The 14,145-nt window shown below is 36.1% G+C and overlaps 1 protein-coding gene across 4 annotated transcripts in view; it reads left to right on the top strand.

Annotated features, from left to right (window-relative positions):
- LOC124778022 (E3 ubiquitin-protein ligase CBL-B-B) overlaps positions 1 to 4,375 on the top strand; it is a 184,124-nt gene extending 179,749 nt beyond the window's left edge. For 3 of the 4 annotated variants that reach the window (XM_047253601.1, XM_047253604.1, XM_047253600.1), the window contains one exon: positions 1,255 to 4,375. In XM_047253601.1, coding sequence (XP_047109557.1) covers positions 1,255 to 1,597 — 343 coding nt within the window. In that variant the 3' untranslated portion in view covers positions 1,598 to 4,375. The remainder of the gene's footprint in view (positions 1 to 1,254) is intronic. The other variant, XM_047253602.1, reaches the window with a different exon arrangement.
- The last annotated feature ends 9,770 nt before the right edge of the window (positions 4,376 to 14,145 follow it).

The raw sequence follows: 14,145 nt of genomic DNA, 5'->3' as shown, positions 1-14,145 counted from the left end.
ATTGGTATCATTTTCCATGTATCCTTTGTTGTGTTTTTTGAAACAAAATACAGGAGGAAAATAAATTGTATTATGATCAGTGCTTTCTTTGTGAGGGAAAAAAATGTGCCAGTACTCACAAAGAAGATATTACTATAGCAAATTCCACAATTTTAACATTCCTCTGATGTACACTTATCGTTTCTAGATAGCTTCTTGCTTTTGCTGCCGCTGCAGAACAGTAACCTTGGAGCAGCCATCAACTTACATATTTCTTAGGTCTGAACTGAGTGAGATTAGGCCGTACTATCCTGATGATCAGCAATGCAAAAGTTGTCTGTACAAGCATAAATCATCTATCTGACATAACAATAATTATATATAAAAACAAAGATGAGGTGACTTACCGAACAAAAGCGCTGGCAGGTCGATAGACACACAAACAAACACAAACATACACACAAAATTCAAGCTTTCGCAACAAACTGTTGCCTCATCAGGAAAGAGGGAAGGAGAGGGGAAGACGAAAGGAAGTGGGTTTTAAGGGAGAGGGTAAGGAGTCATTCCAATCCCGGGAGAAACCCCTTTCACATTCACTGGATGATATTACAATTGTGCCCAAACTGTGCTTCAGAAGAAGTAATATATCTGGGAATTTATTTTCTTGCAGATATTCTTTCATTTAAGTGAAATTTATGAGCTAACTTTCTAATTCCAGCTTGCAAAATGTCAGATGCTTCCCAGAATTTTATGGCCAACACTTGAAATCTTAGCACATGCATGTAGATAATCATCATCTTTTGAAAGCAGACTCTTTCCAACAGCTTCTTTTTGCCTTTTATAAAACCTGATCTAATTGCACCACTATGTCTTTCATTTTTGTGGAATTTGCTTCTTTTGAACTTCATGGTCTCCTTAATTTGAAGAGAGATACTGTCATATGGACCAGGAAAAAAGTGTAGTGCCAACTTTTAAGAAACAAAACTGGGAATTTTATTCCCAAAGACAACGCTATCAACTGGAATATTAAAATACATTTTGCTCGAAATAAATTGAACAATTTTTAAAATGGAAGAAAAAAGGTGCCAATATTGTGTACAACAAAAAAAAAAAAAAAAAAAAAAAGCACTGGTTATAAATATGTTTATAAGACAATACAAAATGCATATGGTTTTGATTTCTAATAGATTTACAGTTATTTAATTTAGTTTTGTAAATTGTAGACAACTTTTAATACTTCCTTTTTTCTCTTTCTAACCATTTTTTCTTCCCCAGCAGTAAAGTGAGCTACGACATGCATATGGATACAATGACTCCAGCAAAGGCTGCAACACACATTCAAATGCAGTCCCACATGCAACTGCAGCATGGTCCAACCCAGAGGCCGAGGCAGGCCAGTGAAGCACAAAAAGCTTGCTATCACCAGTCAATAGCATCAGCATCAGCGGGTGAAGCAGCAGTCGCATATGAGAATTTGAATATGGACTATATTGCACAGCTTACATCAGAAGGCTATGCACAGGATGCTGTCATACGTGCTCTTGGAATCACTCGCAATGATATAGAAATGGCATGGGACATATTGCATGAATTTGCTACAAAACAAACAAGTGCGTGATCAGGTCCTGGCGGCAGCTTGCACACCCGTTACTGCTGATTTTGTAACGTGCTGCCGCCACTTTCTCTCCTCCTAAGTATCATATGCTTCTGAAGCTAGTCTACAGTCATTAGCTGTATTGCATTTTTCTTTTGTATCTAAGTGTAATGTCAGTGCAGTTTTATACTGATCATTTAATTTCCTTCTGAGCAGAAATTCAAAAGTAAAAAGACTTGGAGTCATGAGATAGTGGTTTAGAAGCAAACCTCTTCCATCCAGAATGTTTACATTTTGAAACATTTTGACTTCTGTATGAAGAGGTCGACATTACATGCACGTATGTGGAACAGATTTTATTGACATTGTGGAGAATTTCTTCTAAAATCAAAGCATACAAATTTTTAAATCTTGTTGTTGATAACAGACCATTTTATACTTTCACATTTTTGTGTATTGTGTATTATATTTGTTAATGAGAATCATTACTCATCAATATTAATCTTGTTACTATTCACATTGACATCACTGTTATATAACATTCCTTGTACACAGAGTGTTATTTTGTGTATCGTACCCAAGTGTCTCGATACATCTGTTGATGGCCTTAATTTCTCCAGTTGTTGTTTACTTTTACTGTACATGAAATTAGTTTTAAGAGAGATTCTGCATATCAATCAAAGAATTGTTGCAGATGAAACTTAAATATTTTTATATAGCAACAAATGCATGAAAAGACTGAGACTAAAAGATATAAATGTGTATATACAAATGAGTATGTGCAGTACAAGAAATAAAATTGTTTTGCCATTAATTATCAGCCGAAGAAATTGATCATTCTGAGAGATTATACTGACTGAGTAAAGGCCATGTGAGACTATTACTAGAAAAATACCTCTTTGTTGCCTTGTGCAGCATTCCCATCTAAAGAACATTTTTCGTTGAACCAACAAAGTTTAATTAAGATTTTAATCAATGAATGTGAAATATTGTTGTATTGCATTTTATATTGTGTTATTTTATCTGTGAAAAAGTGAACTAAAAGAATTAACCTCCGTGTTGTGTATAGTGAAGCTGACATCCAATCTCCAAGTGCCTCATAATTCCACGTATTCCTTACACTTTTACCTGTATTTATTTCCAGTTTCATACTACAGAATGTGGCATGTACTTTTACATGAATTCTTTGTTGGCACTGTTAAATGAAATATGCTGTAGCAATAATGCTGAAGTGCTGTTCTCAAGACATTTTAATATCATCTAACATATTAAACTGCACAGTACCATTATCATCATATTATAAACTATAAAAAGATTTTTTCTTTTTTATTACAATGCAAGAGGTTATTGTATATATGGCTTGTCCTTGATGATCCAAATCAGTGTGTGTAAGGTTAATATTGTTCTGAATCGTGTTTTTGATCAGGATCAGGAATTACTTCCTACAGTTCAGATAAGTGTGTTTCGGAGTGCCTTTTAAGCATTATTGGTTTACAGGATCATTATGGAATGAATGACTTTTTTCATATTCATTTTTCATTGATGTGCTACATCTATTGAATTCTTTTGAATGAAGTTTTTTGTAGTTGTTTAGAATTCACCACACTGGTGGTGTGGATAATGTGATGTTTTCAATGTACAAATTAAACAGTACTGACTGATTGTTCCTTCATCCCAGGACACTGGAACTTTCTTGAACAGCAATTGACAAATGCATACAGCTAGTACAGTTGCCCTTTCATTTTGTCAGATATTAATAATTGTATTTAGATACAGATGATCACGGATATGTACCAAAATGTCCCTTTTTCACTAATTTATCTGGTTGTTATGCCTATGTACTTGTTCTTAGAGTCTCAAATGAAAGTTATTTATAATAATTATGTAATATAATTGTTTCATTGCTTAATAAGAAAAATATGTTATTTAAATTAATCTATGTGGCTGATGATATGTCTGTGTCCATTTGAAGGCTCTGTAAGGAGTTGCAAAGTTTCGTGATATATCAAATATGAAGAAGGAAATAATGTATTTACACTTTCATATGTATGAGAAACTGTTGAAGTGATTTATGATGAGGATGATGGAGTGAGTTCCAGAGTTCAGTTCATGTAAGTGAAAGCATCACTTTAGTTTTGTTAAAATAAATTAAGGAAGCCATAATTCCATAAAAAATAAAACTTTGTCAGCTGAGAAATATTTCAGCAGTCAGAAACAAATTTAATTGGAAAATGCCTCTCCCATGTATGTACTCTTCTTTGAATTCTGGTTAACTACAAACATAATATTCAGTAGTGACCAGATATTTTATTTTTCTTACATACTCGAACATTTTTGGTAAAGGTGCAAACTTTGTTTCAGAATTATTGAAATGATTGCTGATAGAAAATATACATGGCAACATTTCATTAGACTCACCAATTTCTTCACCTCTTACTGCAGCCTTCTTTTTTTAAGCCAATGCAATAAAACTTCTGTGCCCTACAACAGCTAAATGTTCTTTTTGTACTTCACAGTCAATTCAATATGTCACTGTTGCAATATTTTAAAAGAACTACTGAAGCAATCATATTCACTTCATAAGTAACAAAATATTCATGCCTATCAGTGTGTTTCATTGAGAAAGTAGCTGCTGCAGAGTTTGAAGGCGGTTTGTGGTTACTGCATTATTTCTCCAGTGTCCATTGGAATCATGTGGTGACTCATATCTAAGCAATTTCATTTTAATAAGAACACTATCCTCATAGAAACTGTGTATCAACATTTATTGAAAATAAATAAAAAGATAATATCACATCTTGACTCCAATTTGTTTATGTGTAAAGGAAATGGTGCATGACTGGTATTTACCTTTCCACATTGTTGTCATGTTTTCCAGGCTTCTGTAGTTTACATATGATTCTTCATCACTTTACAGAACAATATATTTGCATAATTGGAAGAATGTCTGCAGGTAAATGTCCAGTGTCATGTGAGCTTCAGAGGATCACATGAAATATTCACATTTCCTTTATGTGTGAAAAAGAATTTAATCATATATGTTTGTTTACCTCACCCATTTCCACAACAGCGGTTATATATCAATAATTATTGAGCTTTCTGTCTTACACTTAGTGCAGTTTTGAGAGTATTTTTCGTCAGATGCAGTACACTTTCATTTATAAAATAGCTTCTGTGGGCATTGGTGTTTTTTCTTCGTGTTTACACCTTCTGAAGTTCACTGCATTTTCTTTGTTGTTAGCAGGGGCCAAAGCTGAATAAAACCTGGCTGCACATTTACTTTTTGCAACCAGGATTTTTTTCCCAGTTCAGTCTCTGCTCACAACAAAGGAAAATGATGGGTGCACTTCAGAATGCATAAACCACAATGCCCAATGAAGCTATTTTATAAACAAAGGCGAACTGCCTCTAGTTAAAAATACTCTAAAAACTGCAGCATGCTTAAGAGAGAAAAATCAATAACCTTTGATATTAAATCACTACTATAGGATTTATCAAGCAATATTTCTAAAGGTACACAATTTATCTTTGTCTTTGTTAATTTCTCTTTGTCTATGTTAATTAAGCGCATGCAAAGTGTTCTTTACTTCTCATCTCACTCCTTTTTTTCATCTCTGTGCAGCGTGCATACTTCTGAATGGGTCCAGTTATCGTAACTGATAGAAATTTACTCGCAATTGTATAATCTTTCTGATGTTAACTGCTTTATATATGAAGATATTGAAGATATCATGAAAATTTGTGATAGACCAGCACTACAACTCACATTTTGTGCTTGTCTTGAGCAGTCACCTTAACCACTTCAGCTATCTGTGCACATTTACAGGACTAACCAAAACTTCCATATGTGATACTGTCAATCACCCCACTGCTTTATTTGGGTCCCCACCACAGGATTTCAGGGAAACAGGCGAATTCAATGTTAGTATTACGATTGTCATTTTGCCCATGAAGGCTTGTAATACTTATTTTTAACAATGTATGAAGAAACATACATTGGTGATGATCTTGCAGCTGCTCTTTGAAATCCTGTGGTTCAAGCTATTTTCATGTCACCAATAGCTAACATCTTCATGCCTAATGCAGCTAATGTCAGAAAGGGCCCAGCAACTGCAAATAAATTTCATAAATTTAGTCCATCTGCAAGATTGTTACCAATGTATGTTTCTTCAGACATTGTTAAAAATAAGTATTTAAAAATAAGTATTACAATCATTGAGGGGCAAAATGATGATCATAATACTAACAATGAATATGTTTGTCTCCTTGAAACCATGTGGCAAGAATCTAAGTAAAGTTGCAGACAATGGGATGATAAGCAGTATGATAATTGGCAGTTTGGGTCAGTCCTGGAAGTGCTCATGGATAGCTGAAATGGTTAAGGTGACTGCTTGTGACAAGGGAGAAATCTGGGTTCGAGTCCTGGTCAGGCACAAATTTACATGCGTCATCAATAGGTAATATGTTCATACCTAATGCAGCTAATATCAAGAAGATTCTGCAATTGTGAATAAATTTCAAAATTTTAGTACAGCTGCAAAATCGTCACCAATGTCTGTTACTTCGGGCATTATTAAAAATAAATAATTGTTAGAGTTTTTTCTGAATAACTGGGCCTCTTTTCATCATTGTTAGTCTCTGTGGGTAGAATTCAGTAATACCTATGTAATATTTTGAAATACTGGTAAAGTATCAAAAACACCTGTTCCTACATTCTGTTTTCCTCTGTACATTATTTGTTGTTTATTCAGTATCTGGAAATATTTCACTGTGTGTCACACTATAAAAATCATGTGTAGTTCCCCAAAAATTAAGATGCTAGTTGCATTTTCAGGAATGATACTGGAGAAAATTGAGTTTGCAAAGTGTCTGTGCAGATGATTGCAGACGTATTTTATAAACTGTTTCATAATATACACGTTTGTCAGAAAATTATGTTTCTTTCCCGAAATTTTTTCTTGAAATTATAGTTATTCTTTCTTTGCCTCCTCTATTAAGAAAGAAATAGATTGCTGCTAACTGTAAAGGTGATACAGTGAGTTGCAGATAAGCACAAAAAAGAAACTGTTACGCAATATAGCATCCAGCCAAAGTCTTCCTCAGCCAAGAAAACACACACATATTTGCACAAGCAACCACACATCATGCACACATAACCACTACCAGTCGCAGCTCTGACTGGAATGCCAGGCATTGGAGTTCAGTGCAGCAAATTGTAACAGAAGATTTGGAAATGAGAATGGTTGCTGCCAAGTTCTTGCCACGACTGCTGAACAAAAAGTTGCATGAAAGCACATGCTTTGGAAAGAGTGCTATAATGTGTAACAGTCTTTTCATTGTGCTTGTCTTCAACTCAGTGGGTCATCTGTACAGTGGGAAGCAATCTGTCCTTTGCCTAATACTGTTGTTATTCTTACTCTTACTTATGCTGACCCATTTCCTAGTAACAAACACCATCAATACCATATTTTTTTTTAAAACCAGTTGTCACAATTCCAGAAGTAAGTGTATTAACAGATTATTGTTTGGCTACCAACATGAGATTTGTCCCCATAAATAATTATGACCTCATATTCACAAAATTACTATGTTTATCCAGTCTTGTTAAAAGAGCAACACAGACTTATGTTCTTTTATTAAAGTTGTCATTTTTGTCACTAGCTAATTTTCACATGGACACTGTTGCTCTCACCGATTACTACAACATATTATCTTTCCTTAATTTTGCTATGACAGATTTGACCTATAATATTCTTCAAACTTCTCACATTTATACATCAACACTATAGTCTCATAAAATATAGACCACTATAATAACGTCTGGGGGGGGGGGGATATACAAGGGGGTACCCAAAAGAAACAGAACTTATTTTTTAAAACTTATTTACTCGAAGTACTCTCCACTTGCACTAATACATGTGTCTAATCTTTTATTCCATTTTTCAAAACAGTGTTTAAGTTCATCTTTTGTTATGCTTAACAGTGCATCTGTCATTCTTTTCTTCACCTCAGTAACATCAGCTAAATGTGTTCCTTTTATGTCTCTTTTCATTCTAGCAAACAAAAAAAAGGAGGTTGTGGCCCAGTTTGTGTGAGGAACGGGAAAAGGGGGGTGAGAAACAGGGGTCATACCATTTTTGGTCAAGAACTGTTGTACAGACAAGGCTGTATGAGCAGGGGTATTGTCAGGATGGAAAAATCTGTCACCCGACTGCCACAAATCAGGCCACTTCTGCTGCACACACTGTAGAGTAGAAAGCCTGCAGAACAAACAAAAACCAGTATTGTCTTAATTGTTGATTTCACCAGTTGAGCTTTCTTGGGGCAGGTAAAACTGAAGTCTTCTACTGTCTTGATTGTTGCTTTGATTCAGGATCATAAGCATAGCATAGCACAAAGTTTCATCATCTGTGATTTTTTTTTTTTAATGTGCCATCATTTGTGACTCTTCTTTTGAAGCACGTGGTGCTTCCTCACAACTTTGTTTTTGTTCAACAGTCATGGCAAGAACTTGGCAGCCACCATTTTCATTCCCAAATCTTCTGTCACAATTTGCTGCAGTGATCTTGTAATCTACCCCTTTCTTCCTTGTTGCTGCTATTGTTCACAATGAGCAAAGTCTTTTCTGAAGATTAGAGTGGAGTAAGATTACAATAAACTTTTTAGTTTACTTATCTATTCTTGTAGAGTTGCCTCCATTTCTTCTTGTCTAGAGGTTTGATTCCTGAAGCTGAAATTCTCATATTTTAGGTCATCATGGTTGAATTGATCTAAATAATTTTGAAGATTTGTTTTTACGTTAATTTATTCTGTCACATTTTAATATATGACATGGTCTTTTGGTTTTTCACATTAACAAAGCTAAAATTACAGTGTTCATTCAAAATACGAAAGTACGTCTGATCATATGAGAGGCATGCTTTCTACTACTTCATTCTGTGATAACAACAATATTCCAAAGCATTTACAATTTTTATTGACAAATGAATTTCTATTATAGTCTCGATGATTAATTTATAAATGAATCCAGAAATAAACATAATAAACAGTACTAGATTGCATAATTAATAATAGAAATTTTAAGTGTGCCAAATATTTCATAATTTCAAATGTTTCTAAAAATGAAAGCAATTTTAACTGTGCATTCAGAACTAGTACGTATCAATTGTAACAATGAAAATAAAGTAATTTCCTTTCATAAATTTTAGCTTGAAGTGTAACATATTGTGTATAAAATTACATGAAATTTTTCAGAAAAACAGCTGAGATAATACTGACCTGTCCAAAATTCAAAAAAATTAATGATATCGACTACTACTGTTGAGGAAAAGCAACGCTAGAGGAGGATGTCCCTTTACAGTATCCCCCTCACATAATATGGAAACAATGCGTTTACAATATTTTGTGACCTACTGTAAGGTTTGCTAAACGTGTACAAATTGATGCCAAAAGACAGAATACAGATGAATAGAAGTATGTAACATATTGTGTATAAAATTACATGAAATTTTTCAGAAAAACAGCTGAGATAATACTGACCTGTCCAAAATTCAAAAAAATTAATGATATCGACTACTACTGTTGAGGAAAAGCAACGCTAGAGGAGGATGTCCCTTTACAGTATCCCCCTCACATAATATGGAAACAATGCGTTTACAATATTTTGTGACCTACTGTAAGGTTTGCTAAACGTGTACAAATTGATGCCAAAAGACAGAATACAGATGAATAGAAGTATCTGATATATAACATATTACAGAAAATGTAAGAAAAATATCTACTATTTTTACAGGTCATAATCTGTACATATATGAGGACATGGCATTCACATTTTCAGATCTGTGGAACATTCTGTCACAAGACAAATGATACAAAGTCAAATCTACAACATTACAACATTAAACTATAGAAATAAATGTGGAGACAATGTAAATTACTAGCATTACAAATTGCAAGTTTACATCTGTAAAGTCACATCTTCAAGATCATCATAAAAGAGGAAAAAAAATACAGAGCTTAAGTCTATGACGAGCGAGCTGACTTGAAAAAAACACAACAGCAGGTACAGACCAGAAGAATATATTCAGTCACGAGTAGGAGTATACTACAAAATCAATCACCCACATAAACCAGAGTAAGTAAGGATATGTTGACTCATGAAAGGAGAAAATAATGAAAAAATATTAGGGCCTATGCTTATGATGTGGGGACCAACCTGTGAGTCCAAACCACTCCAGGTACACAACAGAAGAAATGTTTTGACACAACAAAATGAATAAAGTTCATAATCATATATCAATAATTTCAATTGTATGTAAAGAATAATTATAGGAAGTATTTATCCTCTTCAGTCAATAGTTTCACACTCTCCTTGAGTACAGACACACAGTCATGTTGACCAGGTGTACACAAAACAGAGTTAAGTATGAGTTTGCACACAACTAAAGTTCCAATGAGATACAATAAAACACTACTCAGGATAAACACAGGTAATCAGAATCATAAATAGCTTTGAATAATGCTATAATCGAGTTGCTTCAGGACCATAATCAGAGAGTGAAACCAGAAATGTATACATCTTGTTATACAGTCTATACTTGATTTATGATCACTATCATAAATGTCTTCCACACTATTTGCTAACTGTTCATACAAACTAAGGTACGTACATAGAAGCCTAGAAGATATATTTACAGCTAATTAAAAAAATATATACTGAGTGCTGAGATAAGGAAATTGATGAATGCACTCTTGAACTTTTTAACTTTTCACATAATAAATCATCAGTCATAGAACATAAACCTTCCACAACATTATTTAAAGTTACATAATGTATTGGAAAGTTAATCCCCCTATTTGAAAAAACATACATTTATGTGGAATAACACTGTTCATAGAGGTGACTTCTTTTCTAAACAAATAACTCCCTAAATTTCTCATCACAGGCTCCAACATCCTGTCCAGCTAGCTTTCTTTCACATCAAATCGTGAAACATTGTATGCTGTTCAATACCTCTCTCAAATCATACGGCATATGTTTTGCCTATTTCTATTGAAAAAGTAAGTATACGGGTTTACGGGAGAATGAGTTAAAAAGTGTTCACATATACGGTACATTAATAAACAGAGCTAAATGCAATGAAAAAATGAACTAGTAAGGTAATATACACAGTTATACTTGCACATATGAAACTTTAAGATATTATTCCTAATATTTACAGTACACATGAATAAAATGAGTCTTTGCTCAATTTACCACAACAGCCATGACTTTACCCTAAAGAGGTCATTGACAATTCAATTTAATGTTTTTTGCAAGTATACAGGAATAATAATAATATTTAACACTAACAGCATTCTAAGATAAGATATCTATTACTAGATATTTAATGGCATTGTCCCATTTCAAAATTGCAAACGGATCTACTTATTTAGTCACATGGCATATATGTAAAAAAATTCTAAAGCACAAATCCATTACAAACCAGGATTACATAGTTGTGTGTACATGCAAATACAATGTATATTTACTTCCAGGCTAGGGATCATTATGCATCCATGTTCAAAGATCTTGTCTTCTATACTGAAAGTTAACAGTACTTGCGATTTAACCAATTTCCTTTGGTTACCAGTAGCTCCTCTTATTTTTACACCTATAATGAGCAGTTCCACAAAATTCTTACTATACTTGATTTTGTCCCAAAACTGTTCAGATATACCAAAATTGGGCTACATGTATGACACCCAAAATCTGAATCATTCTCTCTGTTGACGGACACTTCATGCAAAAGATCACTTTCAGTTTCATCAAATGCTACATCCACACTGTCTTCACAATGTTTTATCAGCTTTACAGGTACCATAGCATTACTTTTGTAGCCATCACTGCCAAATGTAGATGTTGGCATGCAGTGGAGGAATGTAGGATGTGGATGGAAACTGTCAGGATGCACCGTATTAAAACTCGGCCATGATCTTCAAGTGTTTTATTATTCCCAGCTACAGTGCCGCATTCCTCTCTGTCTATGTCACTGGGTCCTGCAATGCTGAGGACACCACTTCACTGTCTGCAAAACAGCTTGGTGCGGAAGGGCTACCTCAGCGACCCGTGCAACGTACTGCGGCATGCCGGCTGTGTACAGCGGAGTTTTGATGACGTTAGGATACGCTGGCAGCCAACTCAGTGGCCTCTGCCCCTGTTGCCTCAGCGCCACCTGCTGGGAGCCGCAGGGCAGCCTGCTGCATGCTTCTTTGCTGTTTTGGTTAAGATCACAGTGACAACAAGCACCTGCAATCCAACACCCAAATCTGCGGCCCTCGCCTCAGGATGCCTCCGGCGTGTGTTCGGAGCCAACAAGACTGCCCGCAGTAGCGAGCCATCATGTGGTTCGGTGCTGGCTGGCTACAGACCCCACATTGGCCTCAGAAGGCCGAACCAGGGACCCTCCATGGACTGGAAAGCTGGCGCCCCATCTGCTGCTGTGTGTAGCCAATGGTGTGACACGCCCGACCATCCAGGAGAGCTGCCACACTTGAATTCCCTCATTAGAAACCAGCACCTATTTATACATGGTTGTGTGCCTCTGTTTCGCTAATGTACTTCTCTGAGTCACGTACTCATAAAACCTATGTTGGGCAAGTGAGCCCCTTCTGCCTGTAACTGGCGCCATGCAAACTGCTGCATTTACTCTCCATTCTATGTCGTATCTGCTGGTCAGTGTAACTTACTGTCAACAGACCCGCGCTCAGAAATATTGCACCGAATCTTACTTTCCTATCTTAAATGGTGGTGCTGCAACATTATTCCCCCCTTCGGAAAGACCCAGTCCCCAGGTCGACTTATGACATATTTACTACTACTACTAAAAAACTTAGATGTGGTCTAGTCCTCTTAAAACACATGACATGAGACAAAACATAAAAATTCCTTATTGGATGACCAGTCCACTTAATGCTCGGTCAACTCCTTCCTTACCTACCCATCTTATGCCCTCGGTATCCAATCCACTGGGATTTGGACTACCGTCGGTTCCCTCTTGGAATTGGCTCTCCGCCTGATCAAAATGACAACAACACACAACAAAGTTAAGGCTGCAATGGCACTTGGCACAGAGGTGCTTAAAACAATCATTACTTGCTGTTGCCTTTCCCTATATTGAGCAACACGCTGCACAAGCTGCTCAGCTGATATGCGCCCCTCTTGCTCTGAAATGAACTACAAATACTCTACTACTTGCTGGATTGCAAAGCATATGGTATATCACACTGTACTCTATCTTCCTGGTTTTCCCTGCGCTTAACACCTCTCTCCACTCTCTCTTTCTTCCTCTACCCTTCCTGTGATATGCCTGGAATCACATCCAGACAACCCCTAAATGTTCACAACCGCCCAATGTGTACTTTCGTTGTTCTAGTTGGCAGCTGAAGCTTAACATTAATGGGGGATCCTGCCTTTCCAAAACCTTCATATTCACCTTTTCTACCTGTTTCCAAACATCCCGAATTGTCCTCGCGAATTGACGTACAGATTCACTGGCCCTTCCTTTCTGTAGCTTCATTAAATCAAACTGTGACGGCATTTTTTGCCCATACACTACCTCATATGGAAACAAACCAGTATTGGTACGGACTTTTGCACATACAATATGCCTCAAATACTCGTCCCACGGATGGTGATGCAAATCCACAGAAATTGCAAATTCCAGTGAATGATTGCACTTTCTTAACTGTTTTCAGCTCCTGAAAATCCCTTACAGCCTGTATCAACCTCGGATCTGTTCGCACTCCGTCCTTACTGATGACATGACCTAAATATTTCACTTCTCTCAATGCAAAATGACACTTCTCCAGGCTCAACGTCAAACGAGCTGCTCTTAACCTCTTAAAGACTTTCCTTAGCTGCTGTCTATGCTTCTCCATACTACTTGAAAACACTATAGTGTCATCCAAATAGACAAGACACTGCTGTGGTTTCAAATCCCTCAACACAATGTCTAGCAACCTCTGAAACGTTGCTGGAGAGTTTTTCAAACAAAATGGCAGTCTGATGTACTGTTAATGGCCTCCAGGAGTAGAGAAAGCAGTTTTTGGATGATCCTCTGGAGCCACCTCTAACTGATGATAACCACTTGTCAAATCCATTGTAAAAAAGTACTAGCACTGTCCTAAGTGATCCAAAGCCTCCAACATGTTTGGAATGGGGTATGCATCCACTGTTGTCTTATTATTGAGGTATCAGTAGTCACAACAAAACCTGTATTTCTTAGTTCTATCCATAGATTTTTTAGGCACAATGACAATGCTCACTCCCTAGCAACTATTACTATGCTCTATAATACCGTCCGCAAGCTGCTGATTAATGAAATCCTCCACAATCAGCTGCAAATACCTTGCTATTCCTTATGGTTTACGGTAAACAGGTGCTTTGTTACCTGTTGGTATCCTATGTTGAGCTAATGGATTTGCTGGTAACAGCCCTTGCAGAAAAAACAAATCCTTAAATTCCCACAACAGTTCTTCCATATGCTCTTTTTCTCCTCCTTTCAAATGCTTAACTTTGTTACACAATGCAG

Source organism: Schistocerca piceifrons, chromosome 2 (assembly GCF_021461385.2).
Source record: "Schistocerca piceifrons isolate TAMUIC-IGC-003096 chromosome 2, iqSchPice1.1, whole genome shotgun sequence".
Classification (NCBI taxonomy): domain Eukaryota; kingdom Metazoa; phylum Arthropoda; class Insecta; order Orthoptera; family Acrididae; genus Schistocerca; species Schistocerca piceifrons.
Note: the sequence above shows the minus strand (reverse complement) of the source record. Positions and strands in the feature narration are given on the sequence as shown.